General features: G+C 49.3%; 1 protein-coding gene across 4 annotated transcripts in view; it reads left to right on the top strand.

Annotated features, from left to right (window-relative positions):
• The window catches only part of MICALL2 (MICAL like 2), a 34,026-nt gene extending 9,195 nt beyond the window's left edge, over positions 1-24,831 (top strand). For 2 of the 4 annotated variants that reach the window (XM_030483849.1, XM_030483851.1), the window contains exons 3-17: positions 726-867; positions 3,795-3,955; positions 4,585-4,706; positions 5,071-5,739; positions 5,949-6,127; positions 6,624-6,699; positions 7,006-7,121; positions 7,638-7,787; positions 10,671-10,726; positions 11,133-11,256; positions 11,846-11,936; positions 12,293-12,366; positions 12,693-12,807; positions 13,788-13,834; positions 13,932-15,490. In XM_030483849.1, coding sequence (XP_030339709.1) covers positions 726-867; positions 3,795-3,955; positions 4,585-4,706; positions 5,071-5,739; positions 5,949-6,127; positions 6,624-6,699; positions 7,006-7,121; positions 7,638-7,787; positions 10,671-10,726; positions 11,133-11,256; positions 11,846-11,936; positions 12,293-12,366; positions 12,693-12,807; positions 13,788-13,834; positions 13,932-14,026 — 2,217 coding nt within the window. In that variant the 3' untranslated portion in view covers positions 14,027-15,490. Of the gene's footprint in view, positions 1-725; positions 868-3,794; positions 3,956-4,584; positions 4,707-5,070; positions 5,740-5,948; positions 6,128-6,623; positions 6,700-7,005; positions 7,122-7,637; positions 7,788-10,670; positions 10,727-11,132; positions 11,257-11,845; positions 11,937-12,292; positions 12,367-12,692; positions 12,808-13,787; positions 13,835-13,931; positions 15,491-22,839 lie in introns of those variants that run through there. The other 2 variants (XM_030483850.1, XM_030483852.1) reach the window with 2 other exon arrangements.
• Positions 24,832-27,435: the final 2,604 nt, after the last annotated feature.

The following is a 27,435-nucleotide window of genomic DNA, read 5'->3' as shown; positions in this document are numbered from 1 at the left end:
CAGAGACAAAAAGAAAATAGCTTTTGCCTCCTTTATCTGACTTTGATCCTGCAGTTTCAAAGCAGAGGGCACCACAAAGAGGCATATTGGCCCCAAATATTGGCAGCGTGGAGATGGTTAAGCTGGAAGGGAGCTAAGCGTCAGGAATTCTGCATTATTCCTCTCTTCCCCCTCTCTATAGTCTGGGAGGGAGGGATCCCTCCTGCAGCCCAAGATTTCCCCTTTGTTAGAGGGGGAAGAGCAGGCAGTAGTAGGCAGGAAGCTTTAACATTTGCACAGCACTTGGAGGTAGAAAGCTGCCTGCAAACACCTACCAGCGCACCGTTAACTGGGGAGCGCTCCAGGTTGGGCTGGAAGCCTGGAAGCGAGTCTGCCAGCCTGGACTGGCACATCCCCTTCTGCCAGGCCTCACTCTGCAGCTGTGCATACCCAGCTAGAGGCAGGCTGGAGGAAAGCAGGGGAAGCCCAGGTGAGTTCCTGTGCAGTGAGCTATGGCCAGCTTGCCAGGCCAGATTTTTGGCTCCCTGCCTGAGTTTCTCAATGCAGTGGCTGGAAGCCATGACTCCGCTGGTTCCTGCATGATGTAGGAGTTAAACTGGTGCAGCTGTTCCCCAGTAGAGTTATTATTCAAGCGGGGCTGTTTGCAGTGATGTTTCGTACTTCAGATGAGGACCAGTTCTGCTGCCTGGGTTGGACAAGACCCCTTCTGTTTTCTCCTTCTCTAGGCATTTCAAGTGGCGGAGAAGGAGCTGGGGATCCCAGCCTTACTGGATGCAGAGGATATGGTTGCTCTGAGGGTGCCAGACAGGCTGAGCATCCTCACCTATGTTTCCCAGTATTATAACTACTTCCATGGACGGTCTCCTAGTAAGTACCATATTCCCTAGGCGGGTGGGAAGGATCAGGGCTTAATTTTGTGCTTTCCTTTTGCCTCTTAATAAGCTTGGAAAAGCAAAATAGACTGTTCGGAGGCCTGTTGGTACCACAACTATTTCAATGGGGGATCTGAACTCTTTACACACCAGACTACAGTAGCACCAGTGCTTTTGGAAGGGCACAGGGCCATGCAGTGTCTTTAAACTAGTACCTTAAAATTTAAAATACAATCTAAAATTTCATATGGTCCAGCCAGTCAGGAGCACTGAAGGTTTCCCTCCATGGTCCCTACCTCAGCTTTCTTTTCTTGAGCACCTCCATCCAGCTCCAGTCTTTGCCACATCGGAGGGCTGGTGAGAACACAGAGTCTAACAAGGCTGAGCTTGTCTGAGTGGCTGTGCCAATGGAACAGCATCAATGGTAGGGCTTGTACAGCAAAAGCAGTAGTGATAGAAGGAAGTAGAAGAAAATGAGTCCCTTGCCAAGCTGGTGAAGTTGTCTGTATGTCAGTGACGAGCTGAGTGCATGGAGCTGCTCCTGGGAATGGATGAGGAGCAGACTGAGAGCTTATGGGTCAGAATTAAAGGGAGGATGTGGACAGGTGACCTTATAGTGGGGGTCTGCTACAGGCTGCCTGGCCTTAAAGCAGCTTCCAGTGCCTAAAATGGCCAGCAAGGTATCCGGAGAGGGGCTTTTTATAAGGGCATGTAGGGACAGGACAAGGGGAAATGGCTTTAACCTGACAGAGGGGAGGTTTAGATTAGATATAAGGAAGAAAATCTTCCCTGTGAGGGTGCTGAGGCGCTGGCACAGGGTGCCCAGAGAAGCTGTGGCTGCCCCATCCCTGGCAGTGTTCAAGGCCAGGTTGGACACAGGGGCTTGGAGCAACCTGCTCTAGTGGAAGGTGTCCTGCCCATGGCAGGGGGTTGGGACTGGATGAGCTTTAAGGTTCCTTTCAACCCAAACCAGTCTGTGATGATTCTATGATTAGCTGGTGTAATTGTGATAGCAATTCTTTCAAACATAAAACAGAGCTGTCAAGGCATTATATTCACGTACTGGAGAGTTTATCTGGGCTCACAGGAGCATTATTGTAGACTTGGTTTATATTTGGCTCTAAGCTCATACAAAATGAAATAATATAATAAACCAATTTCACAGGTTCCTCCAGAGGAAACTTGAGAAAGTGGGCCATGAATGACTTAACTGGTTAAGGTGAATCTAGATGGAGAAGGGAGATATGTATTGAAAATGTCCTATATCTTGGAAAGAAAGAACAATTCACTCTGAGAGCTGCTTTTAATGTCTGAACTTTTCGCCCTTCTCCATCTCTTTACACATTTAATCATGCCGTTTTGCTTCCTTCACAACCTCTTCCTTCCCCCTCTTGATTTTTTTTTTTGTTTCTTGTTTTAAACCCATTCTGATTGAAGTCAAACAAATTCCATCGTGTTTGTGCTAAGTGGTGAGAATCTGGGCCAGTTTGAGGTCTTTACCCCTTCCCCCCAGCGTCTTACATACCATGTCATCAAGCACAGCACATTTTTATACTCTCTAGTGTCCCACAAAACACTCTGGTTGCATTCCTGTTGCTGGGGTGAATGTACATGTCTGAAAATGAGCCCAGCCAGGAATGTGCCCTCTGACACCAAGCAGCCTCCTGATACCATAGTCGTGCCCTTCAAATGGGCTCCAGCAGGACCATGAAATAAGCAGGACACAGGAGGCCAGAGAGGATGAGCAGCCAATATTTTATTGAGGTCATGCATTTAAGGAAGAGTAGAGCTGAAGCCACCCATCTTTGTGCCAGGCGTTGGGAATTCAATGAATGGCACATGTGGGAAGTGAGGAGGCAGCATGAGTCTAAACCCTTTGCTGGGTTGGCTGTCACCAGCCCTGGATGTTTATTTGGATAGCTGGCTTTCTTGAGGGAAGGCTGCTGGGAGCTGGGCTTCCTCTCTGCTCTCTGCCCAGACTCTCTCTGTCTTTGCTGAGAAGGATATAAATCTCTTTTCAGATGGGTGGTCATTGAATCGGTCACTCTTAATGTGAAGCTGTGACTCAAATATCCCACAAGGAAAACAGACATCTCGTTCAAAATAAAAAGTGATGCAAAAATAACATCCCCATGAGAGAGAAAAGGTCTTGTCTGTGCCTGAAGCCTTATTTCCCAGGGAAATCTCCCTGCACTTCCCAGGGCACGGGATGTCATTCCTTGCTCGACTAAAGTGTGTTGGAGATTCTCTTTTCTCCACTTGTTGTGAGTTTAGAGGGTTTCTCTTTCACCTGCAAAGAAAATAGGATTGGGTATTGGCAGGTTTCTTGTGGCAAGTCTTGGTTTCCACATCAGCACCAACATGGCACCTCCAAGTCTTTATCATTGTGGAATTGCCCATTTTTAGTGGTCATTTCTGTATTCGACCTGTTTTCTCCGTGAGAGTCCCATCTGGGATGTGGGGTGGACATCCATACACAGTGCAGGGTATGTAGGAAGTCTGGAGCACAGCAACTTGAACAAAGCAAGCCCTCCATGCTTCAGTTCCTTAGCTGTAATACCCAACAGCAGTGCCTGTTGCAGTGGTGATGAATTCCAGCCAAACTGTGGTGCAGGTACAAACCCAAGGTCTTGTCCACACCATTGATGATGGTGTTTTGTATTTTTCCACTTTCTCAATCCCCCTCCATGGAATTCCCTGAGAAGGAAAAAATGAGCGGTTTCAGCTGAATGTTGGTACAATTCACTTGTTGCCTCTTGCCCCTCACTCCACCACAGAACTGCTTGTGAAGGAAGCCTGTGTCTCCTTGTATGCTTTGCCTGTTATCCGTCAGGTACCTCTGGATTGCCTTATACTGTAAGTTACTCCTAAGCCCACGGGTTTTCCTTATGTTTCCTTCAAATCTTCCCTTCTTCCTTCCAGTTGGAGGCATGGCTGGAATCAAGCGCCCTTCCTCTGAACCTCAGGAGCAGCCTCTTGGGAAGAAAGCTGTTTCAGAGCCTCCTAAGCCAGCACCACCAAAACTGGCTCCTGCCCACCCACCAGCCAGAGCTAAGCCAAAAGAAACCTCCCCAGTCACCACAGTAAGAAATGTGCGGTTTGGGGTGTTCTTTATACCTTAAATCTGCTCAGTGAGCTAGAGTATTGGGCTAGTTCAAGGCTCCTAGTGGTAAGGACTTGGTCTCTAAATTTTCTGCTCACTACGGGGGGTTTAATCCAGAGGCCTGGTTACTGCACAGATTCAGGTGGGAAAAGCCATCAGAGAGCTGGGATTCATCTAGTGGTGAACATGCCATGGGTGTCTTGCGACACAGCTGGTGTTTTTGCTAGAAAACATTGATTAAATTCTTGAAAACAGTTTCAAAGCAGAGTAGGGAAGAAAACAGGATGGAAGAAGAGAAGACCCTCTCTCAAAAGGGTAAGACCCTTTCTCAGCTAATTCAAATCAGAGACCTCTGCACTTCAGTTTCCCACAGGCAGACAAAACACCCTGGTCCTCTGATTTTGTGGGAACAAGTCCTCCTTACTCTATCCTCCTGAGGGCTGTTCTACTTTGTATGAACAAGGGTTTAGTGGGAGCAGGGATTTTCTGGATATCACTTCTCTGTCCTAGCCAGCTGACTATGCATGCCAAATGCTTGCCTGCCTGGGACATCCATAGCTATGTGCAGGGCCACAGTGCTGCCTGCTCACCCACTGCTTCTCCCCACAGAAAGGGGTCCTGGCAGACAGCGGGAATATCCCAAGCAGCAGCTGCGGGGTCTGTGGGAACCATGTGCATCTGGTGCAGCGCTACTTGGTCGATGGGAAGCTCTATCACAGGAACTGCTTCAGGTACAGCTCTTCAGATTTGGGACCTGTGGGTTGCAGGGGGGCAGCCTTCTTCCTTTGGGACTGGAGAGGAGTGGTGTGGGACGTTGTGTCAGAATGGAGTCAAGCCGGACCTGCTCTTGACCTGTCCATAGGGGGAAACTCCTTGCACAGGTCTGTTTTCATCTGCACATTTCCTACTTCAGGCCATGCTATCAGCAGCTCCTGGTTTTGGTGCCTGAGGAATGTGCACACAGGATCTGCCCACTGCCAGTGTGGTACCTTCATCCTCTTGTGCTGATGGTGGAGTCGTGCCTGCACTCTCAGCTGTGTGTCTATGGCTTCCCAGTGCTCTGGAGGATGTTTGCTGAGATTTTTGTATCCACAGGTGCAGGCAGTGTTGGAACGTGCTTCTTCCTGGAAGCTACAAACCTGGGCCTGAGCCCAACACATTCATCTGTATCAGCCACCAGCAGCCAGACAGTGTCCAGATCTCTGGTCTCCGCAGTATCGGGAACAAACCTGAGAGTACCCCAGCCCCTGCTGCTGCCAGGGCTTTCCAGAAAGCAGCAGAACCCAAGAAACCAGAGCAGGTGTTGAAGAAACCCAGCCAGGAAGGCCTTGCTAATTCAGCCAAGCCATCTGTTTCATCTACTGGAAGCTCTGGCTTCAAAAGTGTAAATACTCCATGGTCCTCTTCAGCTGTAAATAAATCAGATGACTGCAAAGGTACCCCGTTGGGAAATAAACCAGATCACCGTGAAGGTGCCCCCCCAGGGCCTCTTTGGACAACCTCCACAACAAAAACACAGCAAGCCCGAGATCATTTCTTTCAGTCATTAGAGTCCTCCAGCAATAAAAGCTCTGACACTAAAAACCAAGTCCCTTCTCATGGCCCTGGTAAAACTGCCTCTGCCAAAACCACTACTGAGGTCCGTCCAGTGAATGCTGTGAAGGATCAGGCACGTAACCATATTATACAGGCTCTGGCTGGATCAAACAGCTCTCCAAACAGGCCAGGAGGACTCAGTTCCACTGGCTCCTCAGCATCCAGCAGGTGAGTACTATTTCTCTTTCCCTTCTTACTCCCAAGATGATCATTGGGATAACTTGGAGAAGTCCCTGCATCTTTCTTCCCTTTTCCCTGACTGCTTTTGTGGCTGAGATTTAAAGACATGTAGAGGAACTAATCCAAGTCTTTGGAACAGAGGCCAACAAAAAGGTCCATCCATTCAAAAAGACTGACTAGGTTGTTCTTTTTTGCAGTGGCAAATTTTCTCCCACCAGTTCTCGGTGGCAGAGTCCAGCTCCAAAAGGACAATCCAGCAAAATAGGGTACACAGCACTAAAACAGGAAAAGATTACAGACCCTCTGCCCAAGAGCCAACCTGCCAGCAGCAAACCTGTTGACTCTGTGCACAAGCCAGAGTCGAAAGGCATCAAAGGTGAGGATGACTGATGCACATACAGCTCTGTCTGGACACAGAACACCATCTCTATGCCTTTCTCTTGGACCAGTACAATGAATGTGTCAGTGGCTCCTATACTTTCTGTCTGTATCACCACATAAGGGTTTTCTGAATTCTGAGGCTCAACACACCTCCATTTGTCCCTGTGCAATTGCTCCCTCTAGCATGGTGAGTTTTTCTTCTCTGACTTCCAGGTATTTGAATTTGCACTAGCTGTCATCAAATGTTGGGATCATGGTGGATTTCAGAGGCTTAGGTAGACTTTCCCAGATGGGAGAACTTGCCAGAACTGCAGGATGATTCCGTGATTGCAGTTGGGATTCACCCAGCCTCCTTGTCTCTGGTTTGCTGCAGTAACATCAAAGTGTCTGCCCCAGTGCATTGCTTACCTCCTAAGATCCTCCTGAGACTCAAATCTGGCTTGTTTCTTTTGATTGGATCTGCTGTTATCTTGCTATGTTCCTTTCCTTAGGAAGCATGAGTGCTGATGAATACAAGTCTGAGAGCCCAGCAGACTGGAGATCTCGGTTAAAGCCTGTAGCAAACAAGTGAGTGTCTTGGAGCTGGTGGTTCTCCATGACAAATGAGTGGAGATGTCCATGCTTGTATCTGTGTTTGTTGCTGCAGGTCTGCGTGCACATAGGCGGAAAGAGCTCCTGTGTTTTAATGCTTCTGTTTCCAGCAATTTGATGGAAAAGGGAAAGGGGGAGGGAAAGCATATTTCAAATTGCTGGACTCTGATTAGAAGAGTGTGACCATCCCAGATGCAGAGCCAGCCCAGAATGTCCAGAACTCTTCCTGTAGACCATTCTGCAAGAGGGATGGTTTCCTACCTTTGTCCTTCTTCTTTGCAGAGACCAAGGTGGCTCTAAGAAACCTACTGATAACTCCCAGGTGGGAACAGGGAGTCCAGAACACAAGGAGACAAAGCCAACGCCGTTAGTTGTCCCATCAGCAAAGCAGGACTCTGGTATGAAGGATATAAGCTTTGCCTTCATTTTGCTAGTTAGGCAGGGGACAGACATTAGTGCTGCAAGGCACAGGTAAGGAACATGTTGGTGGAGATAGTGCCTTGCTTTCAGGGATGTTTGCTTTCTGCACCTGCTTTGGCCCTGTGGTGCCTTTATTTGGAGAGACATCCTTCCCCAAAGAGGGGGACTCAGTCTTCATAGGATGCCTTTCTTCTGCCAGGCAGCTAGCAAGATTTCATTTGCTCTTTCTTGCATAAATGTGTAATGGTGAGAAAACCCCATGATGGTTCCAAGCCATCTTCTCCTCCACCCATCTCCTACTCTGGCCTTGTAATCGGTGGTTTCTCCCTGTTTCATTTGGGTTTATGCTCCTCCCTATCATCAAGACAAGAAATCTAGAACTAGAAATGAAGGTAGCTAGGGGTGAGTGCCAGAGATGCTGGGCAATAAAGGGATTTTTGTGAGATGAGGATTAAAATTTCTCACCCCAAACCTGTCTGTGCTTCTTCATCCAGCTTCATCTGGTGGATTCGTGAAGAAGAAGTTGATCCCCAGCTCAGATCTTATCGGGAGCTTTCAGAATTCAAAGCAAGGCTGGGAAGACCCTGGGGGCTCTTCCAAGAAGGAGCAAGAGGGCAACCAGTTGAAGAAAAGCACTACCACAGGTAAGGTCTCTTCTGCCTGCTTAAAGACACTCTTTCCTCTGCATAGGGAACAGCCTGAATGGTCACTATGGGAGACATGTCCCTGAGTTCCTTGTGGCTGTAGTCATGGGGTAAAAATGTGTGTCATTAATTTTCATTAGCCAGCTTGGCCTAAGCAGGAACCAGATAGGCCAGAGAATTCAGTGGGAAGAGAAGAAACTAAAACAGGGATTTGTCAAGGTCACTGCCCTGTCATTCTTTAGACTCAAAGCTATGAAGAGGACCATCTCCTCATTCGAGGAACTGGGATCTAGTTGATATCTTTGTTCCCTTCAGTTGAGTGGCTTTGGGAAATGAAAGGAATGCAGGGAACTGTCAGCCAGAGTCTCCAGCTGGCGGGACCCATGGTAGGAGCAGCCTTGGCTGCTTTCCTTCTTGGACGTTCAAAGATATCCTGACCAGTTCTGACCAGTTTGTTCCTACCCTTAATCCAGTTTCTTCTGTATGTTCAACCACAGCTTTACTGTGTACCTCTCCTCTTTTGTCTAGTTATTTTTGCTCCTGCATATCCCTCCAGAATGTAAATGAAATTTCCTGGAACTTACCTGATGTTTGCTGCTGTCCTGTTTGCTCAGCTTGTTTGTTCTCCCCTTTTCTTACCCTATTTAGCTCTATTTTATCTGTTTATCTGTTTGGACTAGAAGGTCCTCACAGCAGGGCTCAGCCCTTGCTCAGATGTTTGTTTTGGAGCAAGCCAGATCGGTCCCGATGGCACCATGGCCTCATGCTATAGTATTTGTTAGCTGGTTCCAGCATTGTCCTTAGCCCGCACCTCTGAGAGCTACGAACCATTCAAACTTCAGTTGTGTTGTCTGTTTTAAAAGTTCACCATGCCTCCACTTCCCAAAACTTTCCATCTCCTTTTTCCTCACTCAGCCACAAGGTTCAGCATTACATCTTTCCCAGGAAGTGAGCTGTTAAGATAAGGGAGGCTGGTTTTACATCCGTCTTACTGATTGCTGTTGGGGAGTGCCTGCTATGGGAAACTTTCCCAGCAGTCTCCCCCTGTTTTTCACGTGAGTGCAAGGCTGCCATCCCAAAGGCTGTTCTCTTGCTGGTGTCACTTGGGAACCTGTGGATTAAGGACAGACTTGTTGCTCCTCTGTATAGGTCCTTAGCTCAGCATTCAGAGAGATGCTGTGAACAGTCAGCTACCATTCCTGCCCTTAATCCTCTGTGTGTTGTGTGGGGCTGTGGATGGTGAGCATTTCTGTAGGTCGTTCATTTTCTTTGGTGTAGATAGTGTTTTCTGTTGAGAACAGAAGCTCCAAGGTTGTTTTGCCAACTGTCCTACTTCAAGTTTGCAGGCAAAAGCAGCCAGTCCATCCTGTGTCTGTCAAGACAGAACTTAAGGATATCAGGGGATATCAGACCCTAAGCTGGTCAGGAGAGTGTCATTTTACTAGCTGTTCCCCTCCAGTGACCTTGGTCTTCTCATTATCAGTGGTGCAGCTTTCTGCCTTGGTTGGAGGTGCTGCAGAGATCGCTCAGAAGAAACCTGGAGATGCAGGGCTGAGCTGGGAGAGGGATGTGTTGCTCCGGCAGTAGCAGCAGACTGCTCATGGCAGGCCAGGTCCCTCTTGGAGGAACCTTGAAGCGAAGTTAGAAGAGAAGCCAGGTTGGATGGGACTTAGAGCAACTTGGTCTAGTGGAAGGTGTCCCTGCCCATGGCAGGGGCTTGGAACTGGGTGAGCTTTAAGGTCCCTTTCAACCCAAACCATTCTGCGATTCTGTAGCATACAGGGCAGTAAACCAGCAGCATCCAGGAGGAAGAGTACCCTGACAAAGGCCAGCAGTGCAGGGACAACACAGCTGATTGCCACGTGCAGCAGCATCTCCTTTTGCACTCTTCCTAGAAAGCACAATAGAGCAAGGCCCAGGCAGTTGGAAAGCTGTCCTTGAGTGCTTCTTCGAGTCAGCACCACTTGCCAGAGACTCTCATGAGGCTTCCCTAGTCTGTCCTGTCTTTCTCCTTTTGTGTGCTGAGCCTGCACCGTTGCTGCCTTTCTTACAGCCATGCTCTTTCGATACTAGAGTTTTCCTTCCTTATCACATCATCCACATATGCCTCTGTTCTCTCTCTGTAGTAATTATTCAGCCCAGCCCCTCGGGTATCCGAATACCTCACACTCTTCTGTAGTTATCCTTGCAGCACAGTTGGGCAGAGGAAGCTGAGGCACAGTGGAACAAATACACATTGCAAAAAGAATTGATTTTAATAGGTGTCCAGGGCCTAAATAATGCTGCGTAGTGGGGCCTTGGGGACTTCTCACCTAGGAAGTGTTTTGTGGAAGGAATTGAACCTTAGTTTCCTGAAACCTATGGTAAGGTCCCCTAGACCATCTTTGTTTCATGAGTATTTACTGATACCTCTTTTAAAAAGAGCACTAGAGGGGTGTTTTTAAGTATATCTTAGTGTTTCCTCTGACAGTAATCCAGTATTTCTGTTCTATCCCTTGGGAGCTTAAGGGATGGCTTTTGCCACAATAAATATCTTTGAGTTCTAACAAGATAATGAATGAACATGGAAGTCAATATTCTTGGGTGGAAGATTGAAAGTCACACCTGAGTTAGATGACTGCCTACGCCCTGGGGATGAAAGCAGCACTCTGTGACCAGGGGGTATCTGAGTGTCCAGCCAGGAGGTGTAAATCAGGCTGTGCTGTTTCCTGCAGACACATCTCCCACCTTAGCTAGGCATGCAGATGCGTGCATGTTATCAGCGCCTGTGTTGCATGGCAGGGACCTATTGTGCTCTGGTGGTGTAGGCACTGTCCCACACCACAAAATTGTGTAAAGTATTTTGTGGAATTCTTTGGTTTTATGGTTTTTTTTCCCTTCTAGTTAAACCTTCTGTTCCAAAAAGCACCCAGCGCCCTGAAGCAGTGTCCCCAACCAAGGTATGGCTGGAAACCAGGTGTAAGTGGAACAGGCTGGGGTTGTTGGGTATCCTGTTGGAGTGCTTGCGCACTTATATCTCAGTTTGTCTTATTGGGACATAATAAGACAGTAAGACAGTTTGTCTTACTATGTGAATTCCCAAGGAAAGGGTAAGACAGAGCCAAACAAAATGCTGGTAGACACTGTGTCCCCCAACAAAGGAGGGAGAATGTCTGTGGGTTGGCAGGTGTGGGTAGATGTTATCCTGTAGTATGTCAGTGGCCACCGCACTGATGATTTGGCCCTTCCAGGACATGGCTCTGCAGTTGGGCTCCCTATGTCATTTCCTATCTCGGTTGGAGCTGCGACCTCAGTGGGAAGTCTGAGGGCACCGAGCTGTATTTGATCCCACGTTTGTTTTTCTAGCTGCACCCAGACTACCTCCCCGAAGAGGAAATCCAGGACAAGGTGCGTGACATCGAGAAGCAGCTGGATGAGCTGGAATTGAAAGGAGTGGATCTGGAGAAGCAGCTGCGTGGCTGTGAGGGAGGTAAAAGAGACTGTTGGCCAGCTCTGATACAGTGGGGAGTGTGAAGCTCATGTCTTACCCCATGGCATTCTTGGCTCCATTTCTAGGAGCTCATGCTACATGTGAGACACCAGGTTGCCAAAGGTGCCTGGTATAGCAAGATAAAACCCTGGGAGTTTCAAACCCTGTCTGGCTGTTTCCTAACCTATTGTTTGAGGAAGGACTTGTGTATATTTGGCTGAAGATCAGGGAGTTTTGGGAGTGGAAGGCTGCTATTGATCTGATTGATCTGATCTGAAGCCAGACTGGTCGTCAGGGCTGGCTCCAGTTTTGCAGGGGTTAGTGGGTTCATTCAGAATGGCAGAGTTGAGCTGGTCACATGGAAGATGAGCTGGGTTCAGAGTATCTCTGATCATCTTCCTTGAATGTGCAGGGAGTGATCTGCATCCTTTCCTTTGTACTCAGGAGTACCAAAGATGAGCTGTAGCTCATCATTGCCTGTAGCTCATATTGGTCATCCTAGACTCTCCCTCAAGTATTGTTTGTTTGAGACAAGGAGACCGAACTGGTGTACCTTCTGAAGGAATCTTTCCTTTTGTCTCCTCTGCAGATGAGTCTGAGGATGCTCTCATGGTGGATTGGTTCAAACTGATCCATGAGAAACAGCTGCTGCTCAGGCAGGAATCAGAGCTGATGTACAAGTAAGTACAACCAGAAGTTCACCCATCTGCTTGTGCACTTCACCTGGGAACAGTAAGCAGTGAAAGGAGAGGGAGTGTGGCAGCCCCAAAAAATAATGTGCCAATTGGTGGGATGAGGAAGGCTCTGGGAGAACTGCCAGCATCCTGATGGGCCTTTGAGCGCTGATGAGCACCCAGGGTCTGTGATGAGCTCATGGGAGGGAAACTTCACAGATGTGATGGAGGAAGATTTCCCCTGACCCACAGCCCCTGCCCATTGGTGGGCAATGTGGAGAGAAGGCTTTAGTGTGATATGAGAAGGGTCCAGCCCTGGGCATGGAGGAGCAGTTACTCATCACTTCTGTGGTTCCTTCCAGGATGAAACAGCAGAAGCTGGAGGAGCAGCAGTGGAACATTGAGATGGAGCTGCGACACCTCATGAGCAAGCCAGGTAAGGACTGGCTGCACTGTAAGTCCTGCTAGCCCCAGGCTGCGTGGAGCCCTCCACTTTGTGTGCCAGCCCTGGGATGCCCTTCAGATCCAAATGACACTGCCAGGGATTGCAGTTTCACTATGGGGTGTCTCCTGACTGCAGTGTTAAGCTGTCAGGTGCAGACTCCCTGTAACACCCAACCCACCTGCACTGGCTGTGAGATGTGCCCATGAGCATGAGGATAATTTGGGCCTGTGAGAGGGACTTGCTGGAGCAGGGTGGAGGCAGGAGCCACAGCAGACAGGTAACTCACCTGTGAGATGGGCTTTCCTTGTCTTGTGCAGAGGAGCTGAAGACAAACAGGGAGAAGGAGCGAGAGAAGGAGCTGCTGGAGTCGTACCTAAACACAGTCAATGACCGGAATAGCATTGTGGAGTGCCTGGATGAGGACAGACTCAGGTGAGGACCCGCAGATGGTGGGAGATGAGCCAACACCAGGGATGATTTCCACTGTACTTCTTCCACTGCCCAGGTTGTAGGGGTGGATGAATGGCTATAATCCAGATTTCTGCTCCATGAGAGATGGGCAGTGACCTGTCACCAAGAATCTCATCCTAAATGCTGTTGCCATTGCTTCCTTGGCAGCTGTTAGAAACTGAGATCAGGACCGCAGCCATATTCAGTGCTCTTTCAAGCTGATGCTGCTCTGAGGACAAGGGCTATGAAAATACAGAAGGCAGAGGAAGAGAGATAAAGGCTAAAGATGGGGAGGATGGAGGCAGTATGGGAGCTGCAGGACTCTGGGAACATGAAGCCAGGAATGTGTTCGTCTGCTGCAGCAAGTAAAAGAACTATAGCCCAGAGCTGGATCCTCCCCAAGTTCAAAGAAAGACTGCTGTGTCAAGTAGCTGGATTTGTGCCGCCTGTAGCTGAGAGCAACCTCTATTTCTTGACCTCAGGGCACCCACTCCAGCTCAAGATGTTGAGTAATGCCTAAACTTTTGGCTCTGGCTTTGCGCAGGCCCGTGGAGATAGCATCGCGTTTGTCCCTGATGGTGATGAGCACCTCTGCAGCACCCCATGCCATTAGTGTCTCAACCTTTATTCATCTCCTAGGGTGTGGTGTTGCTTCACAGCTGGTGAACTCAGATGATTCATAGGCCAGGAAGGACCTCCCTGCTTCAGTGCTAGACTGCCATGGTCTGGAAATCCCCAAGAGGCTCTTGCTCTCAAGGGAACCAGATGCAATTTGCTAATATCTAGGACTCTAACTAGTTGGTTGGTTGGTTGGTTTTTTTCTGCACCCTTCTCAGAGTGTGCTGTGGAGGTTCATAATTTCTGACTGAAGGAATAACAGTAATCTTTGCATGGGTTTTGGTGTCTACCACCTTGTCATGAAACACAGCAAAGCTTTCTAATGCTGTGCTGTTCCATTACAGAGAGCGAGAGGAGGACCAGATGTTGGCAGACATGATCCAGAAGTTGGGTAAGGGCCCTTTGTGCTCTATGGAGCAGCACTGGGTGGCTCTGAGGCTGGCTGGGGCGGGTCTTAACCTGCTCTGTGTCTGCACCCTCTCCTGCAGATGGATCTCTGGCTCCTGGTTCTCGAGAGAAGAAGAACAAGTTCAGCTTCTCCAAAATATGGAAGTCAAAAAATAAGAGTAAAGCTCAGGAGTGATGTTCCTTTGCCCAGTGGCTCAGCAAAGGCCACCATAGGTATGTTGCTTCCTCACTGCTGCTTTCCTGGAGTCCTGCGGGACTGTGATGAGGCTCTTCTGCTCACTGACATGGAGTCTACAGGTTTGTGGACCAAAGGGACAGTGTGAATCCCCTCTGGCCCTGGTATGGGGGTCAAGGATACCTTTCCCAGAAGATGGACTTTTAAGACTGTTTTCCTTCTTTGGATCTAGCTCAGAGCTGGCTTCAGCCCTGTTGTCAGCTCAGGAGGGCAGAGCTCAATTTGCCCATCCACTGCTCAGGTCATTGCATTCCCAAAGGCAGGAGCATGGCACTGCACGTCACCCCACGGTGCCCCACTCTTGTTAGCCAGGGCCACACCAAAGGCATTGCACTGGTCTGCAAAAGGGCCACGCTCTCTCCATTCCTCCCTCCCTGCATGTGCTGTGGCTCCTTGGCCAGGATCAGAGACACAGAGAGGGAGGTGCTGTGGGGTGAGAGAGATTGAGGTCTTCCCCCTGCAAACTGGAGCTGCAGGCCCCAAGCTGGGGGGAGGCAGAGAGCAGAACCCCCTCTGTGTCTATGGGGTGGGATGTCCTAGAACCAGAGTGTTTCAGCAATAGTGCTTTTGTTTCCAGATCTCTTTTGGGGAGCGTCTGTAGGCTGGTTTCTCAAAGCCATGAGGGGTTGCTCACTGCTTCATTCCCTCTATGGGGGAGATGTGTAGCTTCCTTATTTCTCTGAGTGCACAGTGAAGCAGGGTTTTCATTGTGGCCCATCCTGCTGAAAATGAGCAGAAATCTTTTAACAACCTGGTGCTAACTGGGAGCAGAAAGGAATTAATGGGTTTGCCTTACCCATGAATCTTTTGCATGGGACCAATACTTCAATTCCTGAGGCTCCATCCCTGGGCAGCCAGCGCCCTCAAGGGGTGCTGTGGTTCACTTTGGTGAGACCAGGAGAGTATGAGCATGTCCTGGGCTGTTGGCAGCGAGTCTTTCTATTCTCCCCTCCATCCAGTGACTGCAAACAGATGCTTGCCTGGTGTGGCAGCATCCTCCCTTCGCAGTCAACCTGGGGAGCAGGGATGGAGACAGGCAGGGAAAGGTCAGATTAACTCATCAAGCCTCTAGCTTTGGTATGTGTGGATTTCCCTCCTCCTTCCAAGCCAGGTACTCTGAGTTTTCCCTAGGTCCTTTTTCTCCAGCAGGGTCTGGGATCTTGCACGCAGGGGGTTTGCTGCCCGCTGTGCCCGGTGGCAAAGCGGAGGCGATGCGTCCCTTACCCACGAGGTGGCAGTGGGACTCTCTGTCCCAGGCAGCCTGCCCTGGGCACCGCAGGGCCGTGCTCGGTTGAGGTTCCAAGTGCCCGAGGGGGTTCCTGGTGCCCACACTGTGTGTACATGTGGTGGGTCACCCTGTACCTGCATATGCTTTTGTCCAATAAAGAACTGCTGGAGCACATCTCAGAGTCCCAGCGTGAGTTTGGATGTGGGATGTGGGCTGCCCTGATTGCTGTGAGCACTGATGATCCCCCTCTGGAGCCATGAGTGGTAGCAGGATCTTGGTGTAGCTGTGATGGAGAGGCTCCCCTGCTCAGAGCTTGCAGCCCAACTGAAGTTGGGAGAGCAGCAGTACCAAGGGGTTTCTCAGTGATTTCAAACTGCCCTCAGCTCTCAGGTAAGTACATTTTCCACCTTGCTGCTTTAGCATCACAAACATCCCCAAGCCTCGTGAGATCCTAGCAGATGGAGGAGAAAATGAGAGGCAGACCCTGTTCTGCCACAGTTGTACCGTGGCATTGGCTGAACCCTGGTTTTATCAGTAAAACACTTCTGGAAGTGCTGTCACCACACTCTTTGCTCCATGTTCTTCCAAAGGGGAAGACGAGCTGATTTTGGGGGACATGCTGACCACAGTGGCTGGCATGCTGTGCCTTGCATCCCGGCCTGCTTGTCAGGAAACTCTGTGTCCTGGGACTGTATGCAAACATGAAGGGAGGGAGGATGGAGGGAGTCCCCTCCTCAGACCTGGGCATTAGCAGCAAATCCCCAGAATTAAACATGCCTGCGTGGGCTGCAGCTGAGAGTGATGGAGATAAAAACACGTCTGTTGAAGGGGAGAAATACCCTTCCTAAATGAATGGGTCCCCTCCTACAGCTATGCCACACTGTTGTTATTGCTGTGCTTTCATCTTTTTTCAGGCTTAGATTCTCCAACCTTGAGAAGTTTAGTTTGTGTGGATTTGGGGGTGGCAGCACCATCCAATCCTTCTCTCTCCAGGAGACATGGAGCAATTTAACCCATCTTGAAGGCAGGCAGGAGATGAGTCTACACAGGAACGTGATCACAAGGTGCTTAAACAACAAGCCCCGGTGCCCTGCAGCAGCAGTAAGTGCATGGTTTGACCTGCTGCAGGGTTTGCTTTCATGAGGCCAACTCCTGCCAGAAAGCAGGCACTGGTTACACTTGCTAGCTATGTGCTTTCTTGCCTCCTAGAAGAGGTTTTGAATGGAAAACTGCTGCTTCTCCCATCTGGAGTCTGTTGGAGATAGTAACCCTGGTATGGGGTATGTGAGGCTCTCCTGGAAATGCTGTGTGGGTTTTCAAAGGTTTAAGTGTTCTTCTATATGCAGAAATATTGAGAACAGGAGTGCAGACAGGGTCCCAGCCTTCCTCACCATGCCACTGGGAGCAGGAGGTTGTGGGCTGGTGTGAAGCCGACTTCAAAACTGACCTCAATTATTTCTACATCAAAAATGAGCAGATAAATAGTGGAGTAGCGATCCAAACTCATCCTTCCCAGATACCCCAGCTCCAGTCCGTGGATGGAGCACTGTCTGGGCATGGGCATGGGCAGGGTCTACCAGACCCGAGCTCCGTACACCCTGCTGCCGCCCCACAGCTCCTGTGCACCCAGACAACTGCTGCTTGTGAACATGAGGACAGCACAGCTTGTTCCTCCATCCTCTACCTTGAATTTGGGACTTAAGGGATTTGCATTTCCACCACTCTCCTAATCAAGACTTGAAACGGGCCCTACACAACTAAGCTCTTGGCTAAGGTGGAGAGAGGGAACGGCTTTTTTCCAGCTGGCTGCTTTCGGCTGAGCCAATTCTCCCTGCCCAACCCCTGTTTGCTCTGCTGGCACAAGCAGCTTTGTTCACCCTATGGAAGTGCTCCAGGAGGCAAAGCAGGATTTGGCCTTGGGATTGAGTGGGGATGGATGTGTTGGGAAACCAGCCTCTCCATTGCAGTCACTCCTGAGTAATTAGGGAATGCAGGCACCCTCCTGTAACCAAGCAGGAATCAAATTCCTCTCCATCCTCCATGGGCCTGTTTCTGCTCTATTCCAGCTGCGTCAGACGCCGAACCCCAAGGTCAGGCTAGCAGGGGATTGACAGATAACGTTGCTGTGTGCATGTGGGTGTCTGCATTTCGGCGATGACTGAGAGCCTAATTACTCTTCTAGGTCAGCTTCTCCACTTCCAAAATGGTTTTAAGGGGGCTGAGCTTCCTGCTCATTTCCTGATGGCCTCAGTCAGGTTCATGGCCTCCCCAACGCCTGGGTACCCGGAGTGCAGCCACTGCTTCTTTGTAGCTGAAGAGGAATGTGAGTGGTCTATATGGGGCTTGGGGGCTGCACCCCTGAGCTTTGTTGTGTAGGAGGCTCTTGGGGGTCCTTCTGCAGGCTTGGGGTGACGGGGAGGCTGCTGTCTGCTCCAGCACTTCAATACTTGCAGATGAAGCTGTGATTAGGCACTCTGTGTGTGTGTGTGTGTATGTGTGTGTCTGTGTCTCTCTTCTGCCGTTTTCTTTAATTACAATCTTGGAGGTAATTTCTGACGCATCATTAACAGTTCTGAGTAAACAAGGGGAATTCTCCAAATTATTCGCCATGAGCACAAAGGGAAATTGGCTTTCATCGTCTCCCTCTTCAGCCAAGGAAGAAGCTGATCTGCAGGAGGCACGGGGAAGGAAGGGCGCGTGGGGCTGCCCTCAGATGCCTTCAGTGAACTTGAAACGGAGCAGCAACCTCTCCAGTTTATCGAGCTGACTGCAAGGCCAGCTCTGCCTGCAGTGTTTTGTCCCTACCACTGAGCTTACTGCCTGGGACTCATCACAGTTGTGACTGTAAATGCGAAGTGCCTCTTGCCTGTGAGAGATTTGGGTGCTGCTTTTGAGTGTTCAGGTCCTGTTTCCAGCTGGGTGAATCGGTACCTGAGATGCTCAGGAGACAGAACAGACCAAAAGCATCCTCAAGGCTGTGTCTCAGCATGGAAGGTGACACCCTGGTCCTTGGCTGTTGGGGTGGAGGGTAATGCCTGAGGCCAGCGTGGAATTGGGAAAGGAAGGAAGAAGCACTGATACAGAGGGACTTGGGGCCTGGGAAGTTAGATTTGGTCCAAAGCAAGAACTCTGAGGGATGCTGATGCACCCTGTGAGAGCAGCAGATGTCTCTGGAGTGTGCAGAGGAGGCTGGAGAGCATGGATGCTCTTTGTTTGGGTGTCCATGGTAGGGGAAGAGGCTTTGTTTGAGGGGTGGCACATGGAGCTCAGACAAGGCAGTTGCACCCATTGGAGCATCCCCACCTCTCGCACCCCATGCGCCGTGTTGTCAGCTCCTTTACCCGCATCCCAGCATAGTAGCAAAGCGTGTACAGCAGCAACCGAGGGAGCGCGGGTTCTTTATATTCACGCTGCAGCTCTGCCAGCCGTGACTCTGTTATCTGCCATGCATGAATATTACTTGAATACAGAGTTTGTCGTGACTATTCTTCCGTGTGAAACGAGGGATTTGCTGCGGGATGGGAGCCCTCCCTCCGGCTGTCAGTCGGGAGGGGTTTCCTTTTCCTGTCTTGCTGGAAGCCGCGTCCCCAGCAAGGTGAGACAGTGGACACTTTTTCTCTTGTTAATATCCATGTCTAATCTCCTCTCAGAGGGGCCCTTTGTCCTAGACTGTAGCCAAGATGAGTAATTCAGGGATAGATGAGACGCTATAATTGGTTTGTGACAAATTAAAACGTTTTTCCTTGGGAGCTGAGAGCAGGACTGTGGTCTGGAGCTGTCAGGCGTCACAGGGGAGGGCGATTTTTCGGAGTAAGCGCATTGCAAATTGGCTCCAGATACGCCTTGGAGTCTGAAATTAAACTCCAGCTGGTGCCTCTTCTCAGTTGGGGTTTTATTTTAGGGGGGGGACACAAAGGGAACATGTGCAGGGAAGGGACAGCCTGATCGATACAGAGAACGTGACTTCTTTTTGCATCATGCAGTGAGCTGGGGACCAGAGTGAGCCTGTGGTGGGGATGCTGGGGAGCGTCCAGAGGTGGGGTGGAGTGAGCAGGCCAAGAGCTTTGCCTGCTTTTTCTCCATGCTGCTCTCAATGGTTTCTCTGTCACATCCCAGGCAGGAAGGACTGTGATGGAAAGTTGCAACTCACGCAATCTCTTCCCTTGGGTGCCAGGTACAGAACCTCCTCAGGAGCTGCAGGCTGGTCCTTGTCCTGTCATATTCCTAGGCTAAGGAGTGTCCTTCACCTCCACCTGGAGAGCAGGGGACCAGCTAAAAATCAGGAACTCAGAGGAGATCAGGACAGACACCTTTGGTGTTTATGAGCTGGTTTTAAGCAAAGGGATGGAGGTGGGAGGAAAACAACTTCCTGAATCAACTACTCGGTGCTACCTAATGGAGAGTGCTGCAGCAAGAGCTTCTCCACCATGTGATGGAGGTGGATGGAGAATGAAGGAGTGAATGAACAGCAGACTTGGGGAGAATGTGGGTCTGTAAAGTGGGGTTAAAAGAGGCAAAAGGAGCCACCATGTGGGCTGCTTTATGTGTAAAAGGTGGTAGGGGAAGCTCTTAGCTGGGAAGAGTGGACAATGTCCTCAGGACAGGGGTGTTGGGGCTGGGCCACAGGCTGGTTCGATATGGGAATGGGTCAGATGAGTAGAAACGAGGCCTTGAGTTGTTTCCCCCAAGATTTTGTATCTGATACCAAAGAAAAAGGAGGCCCAAGGAAGGGGTGCCATAAGTTTTCAAGGGCCTGTACCTCAAAGTGAAGGAGATGGTCTGGAAAAGAAACTTGGGAAGCACAAAGGAACAGGGAAAGCACAAAGGCTGTCAGCAAAGAGTTCAGACCCTGGAGGTGTTGGGTGAGGAAAGGAGGAGATCTGAGCATCTCCTAAATATGAAGAGCATAACTAGCTGGCTATGGTGGCGGGGTGGTGATGGGGAGTTCGAAGACTTGGAAGGAAAGATCACAGGATCTAGTTTAGCAATGGGAAATGCACAGATGCAGCAAATCCTGACCGGCAGGATCAGATGGTGAGCTGTGGCTGGTGTCACTGGCATTAAGACGTTAGCTAATCCGGTTTAAGGGGATAAGCCCAGGAAAAACTGTGGAGACCTAAATTGGAGCTTGTCACTCTCCTGTGCAAAGCAGAAGTGTGGAGGAGGAGGAGGAGGATTTGCTGAAAGGGGCCCTGGATTGTTGGCCAGAAACAGGGTGGGTGGAGGAGGGCTGTGAAGATAAAGGGTTGGGAGGTTCCGGGTGGGAAGGAGTGGCACAGGGTAGAGAAACCATTCACTTTGGCAAGGAGAGCCCATGGAACAGCTTCTGTGAGGGGTGGCCAGGGCAGAAGATGATCTAGGGGGTATGGGAGGGGAATGGATGGGAGAAATCAGGGTAAACCTGCTTAAACAGAGATACCCATGGCTTAGCGTGGTGAAGGGTGTGCTGTATTTCAGATTTTACACTCGGTTTTACCATCTTTTCTTACTGTAAGTGTGATGTTGCAATGGAATGGTGAAAGGATGGATCAAATTCAATTGTCTTGCTGGTGAGGGTAAAATAAATACTTAGCTGCATGCTTTTTATCAATATTGCTGGATATATTTCAAAAAGGAGTCGGGAAATCACCAAGAGTTTGTGACTGGAAATTAGAAGGTCTGGAAGAAATCACTGGTCTAGTTTCAGTCTATATATAGCTTCTCCTGTTGCAGTCTGTCCAGGAGCCTTCTGGGCTGCACAATCTGTCTTTTAGTAGTTGACCTATAGCCCATCCTACTGGTGAAACTGGGAAGGTAGCAGCAAATCTACAGAAACCCAGTGATTATGGTCTGGGAAGCTTATACGATGCATATCAAAGCCAGTGTGTGAATTGCATAAGTGTGATGTAGGTCTGGCACTAAAGTGATAAGAGTCATATCAAGGGAATAACTTAATTAACTGGTCTTGATCAAAGAATTATACGAATTCAATAGCCCAGTTTTCAGCACTAAATGATGAAGTTTAGAGACACTGTACTTGACGCAATTATCAATTTTCCTGTCCGAGGAGCTTTGAAGTGGCATTAAGAAGGGACAGTCTGTTGTTCCATTTAGGACAGCTTCCTCCCTCCCTCCAGTGATCAGGGGGCAGAGGAGCTCCCTCTCCTTTTCAAGTGCTCATTTGAAATGGTCTGAAGTATAACAAACGGTGGATGCCAAGGGGAACGGTATCTCGGCTTTCACAAGTTAATTGTTTCAGACGATGTAAATCAGGAACAAAGAGCTGTCCTTTCCCTGCCAGCCAGGCAAAAAAAGTCCTTAATTTCCCTATAGCTTTCATTTTGCTCAGGATTTTGGAGGGGTCCTGGACCTTTGTCCCTCCGGCACATCTGCTTGGCTGCATGCTGTTCAAACAAGGTGATGGGTATGAAGGCAAGACAGGAGTTGGGCTGTGGAAATGCTTCTGGAAGTCTTTAAAATACCAAATGCCATGTGTGTTTATTCAATTTGGATGTGTCCATACGTACCACAGTGTTGGAGTCTATCCCACAAGTTGGGTTTCTTTGGGCCAGAGGGAGAGGGAAGTGTTTGACCAGCATGAACCACAGTGGATAGACTCAGATGGTTTGTCCAGCTGAGCATCATCTTGGTGGGTTCCTTAGCTGTTGGTACTTCATGTCCAGCTGGTGTCCTGGAGACTCACCCTTCTGCTTCGGTAGAGTCAGTACAGGAGATAGTTCCATTCTCTGCTGTTGCCTTGGCAGACCTCGATGAGGTGTTACAGAGTGGCAGGCCAATGCGTTTGGATATGTCTCCTGGAAAAGCATACCTAAACCTCATTCATCCATCAGTGACAGCAATGAGAGGAAAGCCCTGCTGCTTCCAGCTGCTGTTACCTATGGACAGACTTCTCCACTCTTCTCCATCCCCTGGGCATCATGTCCTTCTGAACCCATGAGTACCTCTTTCTCAAGGCAAGGAGAACTGGGTATGTATCGCATCTGCCCAGTACAGTGTGAGGCTGCTGTGAAAAGCTAAGAAGCCTCAGAAAAGCCTTTGGGAAGTCAAGGATTAATTCAATTTCCTCATGACTCCAGGCCTTCCTGCTGCAGAACACAGATGGACTTCGGTTTTGCTCTCTGAAATGAGGTGGTTCCTCCTCTTAGGCAGAAAGAGGGAATGGTTTCCAAACGCATCAAGCCCAAGGGCCATGCACTTGGGTCTTCCCCAGAAGATGGAGGTGGGATGATTCACTCTCGGAGCCAGACTGCTGGTTTTTCTCTAGGAGATGGAAGCTGGGTGCTGGTAGCTGGGAGGCAAAGCTGCAGCTGGCCATGCCGGCTCTGAGCAGCGAGGGCAATTAGAGATCAGAAGAGCTGGGGTGGCTTCGTCACATTTCCCTGCTGCTGTTCCGAAGGTGATAATATAATTCATATCAGAAGAGTTAGTGGGCTGAAAATGAATTGGAGAAATCAATCCAGAGGGTATAAATGAATTAGCATGTAAATGAGGACACTTGCTCTACATAGTTTAATATTGCCTGCAGCTGTAAATAATTCCAGGGATGGAATCAAAAGCAGCAAACAACTTCATTTTGGTGCTCCTCCTCCGTCCGAGAACACCTGCAGCTACGACCGACCCACCCTTGCAGAATGACTGCATCGCAAGGGAATTAAAGGAGGTGAGATGTATATACAGTTCTTACTATTTTCCTGATTGGCCATTATTTACGAGGCTGCTCCTGGTTTCTGGCACCAAGTCACTGTTTGTGCACGCATACAGCAGTCTGAGTGGCAGGGAAAGGGTGGCGGGTACCAGCCTGCGGTGAGAGCTCGTGCAGCGTATCACGAGCCATCCTGGTCACCCTGTGGTGGGTTTGAATGTGTGTGAAATAGCAATTTCTCACCAAGACCTGCAGCATGAAGGGCCTTGATTGAGGTGGAGGATTTACCCCTCCTGGGGAGTGTCTAAAGGTGGGTGCTTGGAGCCAGCATAGGACGAGCGGTTGTGTAAATAAAAAGGTGCTTGGAGCTATCTGGAGAGATGGCTTTTCCAGGAGAGATGGAAAACTGTTTGTATTAAGGAGCACGGTGGGACTTTGAGTGTTGTGTAGAGTCTGGAAAACTGGGAAAAGGTGAAGAGACAGGTCATTAGAGTGTGGAAGGTGTCGGGAAACCCCTTTATGAGTGGTAACTAAACAAGCAGAGCTTGTTTAGCCTAGCACAATGAAGGCTGAGGGGAGATGTGATTGCGCAGACAGATAAACACAAGGGAGGCAGAGGAGCTAGTTCTGCTAAAGGCCAATGTTCATACCAGGACATGCAGATACAAACTAGTCATGAATAAATTTCAGAGGGAAATGAGATGGAAGTGTCTTAAGCACCAGAGCAGGGGCTATGGATGAGTGCTGGAGAGTCCGCGCAACCAGGCTGCTCTTGCACTGGTGTTTGACTGTAAAATAGGATTATAGGAGCAGGTCCCTCAAGATCAGGCAACTGGGTTTTGTGATCCAGGAAGTCCTGCCTGTTGCCAAAAGCTCCTTTAATGTTCTGACAGGGGAAGGATGCAGATCTGAAGAGGACATATGTCTCATTGAGTGACTCCAAGAGCAGTTGCTGAGAGCTTTTGGAGTGGTGCTGATGACAGGAGGTTAAAGATGATCCTCAACAGTCTTTTATCAGTGCTTCTCTCTTGTTTTTGACACTGACGGATCACTGAGTTCCCTCTTTCATCAGGTTGGAGTTTCAGGTTCTGCACTAACTAGATCTCCCAGGTGGACTGGAAACACTGATTAAGATGGATAGAGTGAAAGCAAGTCCATTAAATTGTTAATAAAGAATATTACACACATACCTTAATCTGCAGCTAGCCTGACACTTTATAAAAGTACATTAGGATATAATCCAATTGAAGCCACAATATCGAGAACATCTTATCTCATCACAAATTGAAATTATATCATATTCCTCATTTCTTAAATTAAAAAACTAAAACCTTTTAGTTTGCTCTCATATGCTTGTGTAAAACTTAATCAGTGGTTTTAACAACATTATTTTTCAATATGGGCCATTTCTGCTCTCATTTATTTACAAGAGAGAACTTCCTGGTAGGAGAAGTGATTCAATTTGCAGGAGGATACATCAAGCACTTAAGGATTTTCTAGGGATTGATTGATTATTTATCGTGTTATCTTGCCTGGAGACGTCTGATATGCCTGTGCTTTTGCTATCTCTCATTCCACCTAATGCTCTTCCTTTGCGTCTCGCTCCCCTCCAGTGCTAAGGGCGCTCTTCCCGTGCGCATGTGTCGGCATGAGCATGTTGGAGGAAAAGGGGATCAGGGAAGGCAAGGCTGAGTCTCTCTCTGTTGGTACGAAGATGCTGGGCTGGGCAGATAGGAGAGATTCATTTCACTGAAAGATAGCACAGAGGTAAGAGAGGTTAAAGGGTGGTTTGAAATTCAGCTGGGTTTTAACCGCAGGCTGCTGGGCTGCTCAGATGTAGATCTCCAAGTGCGTCAAACACGTCCTTCCTCACAGAGGAAGGAATTATGGTACAGAGAGATGTCAGCCCTGGCTTGGAGCTGGTCACCTTGGGCCACTCTTCCCAGGGTAGCTGTAAACACCTTCAGGTTGCCCAGTGCTGGATGATGTCCTGGTGCTCCCATGGGACAATGCTTCCTGCTCAGCCAAGCTGTCACGGTGATGCACTGCCAATGGCTTGTCTAAGGCTCTTTGCAAAACCATCATTGTCCCTACATTTGTGTTAATAAACAAGGCAGGGTTTGGGGTAGGAAGAGGAAGGGGCCGGTTCTTCATGCTTAAAGGAAACCACTCTGGTAGCAATAGTCTCTCAAGGTGAGGAATGCAAACTGCCTCCCACTGCCTCGCTGTACCTGAAGGGTTCATTAACAATAGCAAGTCTTCCATGAGGTGTGAAGCCCGAGGCCAAAGGGGAAACATTCAAGGTTTCCATTTGAGGGAGGATGACCCCCAGGAGCCTTGCAGGAGGGCTGAGCTTTGTCTTTAATGTTGGCTTCTCTTTGGTGCTGGGGCATGAGTGGGTGAAGGAGAGATGCTGCTCACAGGGGCTTTTGGCCTCACATTCCTGGTAAGGCTTTAGGGCGTTGAATATAGCAAGAAAGAAAACTTTCTATTTCAAGCCAGAAAACAATGACAGCAGAAACTCCCAACCAAACCATCAACTGTTTGGACCATGGTTGTCTTTCTGGCAGGGAGAGGCACTGGGAACAAGGACATCTGAGGTTTATTCTTTTCAGTGCTGCAGATTCTGGCAAATTGCTCTCCTTGCTGTAGTTTTCCCTGGGCAGTTTGAGATCAGCTGGGTTTATTCTTTTATGAGTATTGGAGTGCAGGAATTGGTCTTTTCTGGTGCAAATAAATACAGAAATCCTGAAGCACGACCCCAAAGAGAGAGGAGCCTGCGAAAAAGCACCATGCTGGAAAAGAGAGAACATTTGGGTTGTCTTGTTTTCCTTTTGCTTTTTGGGCTTTTAGGGTTTGTGGTGTAGGGATTGCACCAAGATGACAAACTAGGGAGGTTTGAAAACTGGGGACACAGTCCCCTGGCTCCAGGAGCTCAGACTTAAACATCACCTGATACCTCAGGATGCATTTGTGAGTGCTGATGGAGCAGCTGACTCGGTGAGCGTGGGGGTGAACAACTCCAGATCCCCCACAGAGCCCCTTGGTCCTAATTCACTGAACCCAGCAGAATAAATTCCTGTATAGGATGATCCGTGTGCCTGTGCTCCTGAAGGATCAGGGCCAGCATTGCAAAGTGCTGTGAGATGCTTGGATGAAAGGGACTACAGAAGCGCAAAGTATTACTTTTTCATGATTACTGCAATTGCTATCCTTGGGGCTGTCCAAATGTTGTTGTTCCAAGTGAAAATATAAAACCCTTTTGGCACGTTTCTTTTTTGCGTTGTGATAAATAGAAATGCAGGAGGCGAAAAGAAAAACCACCCAAAATCTCTTCCTAACAGTGAGAGAGGGAAAGCAGTCCCTGTGCAATTTGTTACACATCTCATATGTCTCTGACTGCTAGCAGTAGAGATATTTAGAGGGAGTATTTAGCCAAACCAGTGCGCAGCCTCTGGAGAACCGGCTTCTGCTTTGGTCCATGCTTGGTTGAACCTTTTACAACAGCTTTATGGGTTTTTGACACAGCATTTCAGGAGAGGTTTGGATTCTGGAGGATGCCAACTGCGCCGAGTGGGGCTGAGATGATTAATCAAATTATTTGAAGGGTGTTCGCCAGCGCTGGGAAGTGACCAGTCTCTGTCCTAATCTCTGGATTGAGATGTCAAGCCTGCGTCCAGCTCGGAGCACTGAGCTCGCCAGGAAGCAGAGGAGGGAAAGAGATCTCCAGCAGCGAACAGCCTGGCAGGGCTGCCCATGGTGGGGAGGGATGCTTGGCCATCAGGGGCTATGGAGTGGTGCTGTGAGGTGGGCTGGGGGAGGCTGTGGGGGCTTTGCACATCAAGAAAGCCAGACAAAGCTGCTCCAGCTGCTGCAGAGCAGGAGTAAGGTGATGGTTCTGCCTCAAACTGCCTTCCTCCCACCGGGCTGTGGGGAGCGATGTGCTGCACTGCCGCAGCTCCTGACTGGACATAGGGTGTGGGCTCCTCTGCTTCCATCCCAGTTTTAGGTCTTTGCCAAATAGGATAGAGGAACAAGTGGCCTAGCATGGAAGAGACGCAAGCACGAAGTTGCTTTGAACACTGTTTTCAGGTGATTAGAGGGGCTGGGGCTTTGGTTGAAGTCTTGCAGGGGGTGACTTGGGGTGGATGGCATGGGACCACTTTGATGGGGCTGGCAGAGGGCTCCATGAGACAAGAAACATGGTGGGGAGCAGGGATTTGGCTCCAACAATGTTCTTTTCTCTTCGGGGACCAGATGGGTTCATTGCCCATCTGCTTTTGATTTCAGTGTTTGGATTTATCTACTGTTAAATATGAAGCCAGAGCACCCAAGTAGGAGAAGGCATGTGCCCCAGCATGGGGCAGCTGGGGCTGGTTTTAACACTGTGGAGTTAAAGGGAATGCAGCCACATGGGGACGAGGGACTCCCTGCTGCCCTGGGGCTTGCAGGCAGATGGGCTTTCCCCAGAGCCAGGGT

Source organism: Strigops habroptila, chromosome 4 (assembly GCF_004027225.2).
Source record: "Strigops habroptila isolate Jane chromosome 4, bStrHab1.2.pri, whole genome shotgun sequence".
In the NCBI taxonomy this organism is placed as follows: Eukaryota; Metazoa; Chordata; class Aves; order Psittaciformes; family Psittacidae; genus Strigops; species Strigops habroptila.
The sequence above is the reverse complement of the archived record's forward strand: the minus strand, read 5'-3'. Positions and strand labels throughout refer to the sequence as shown.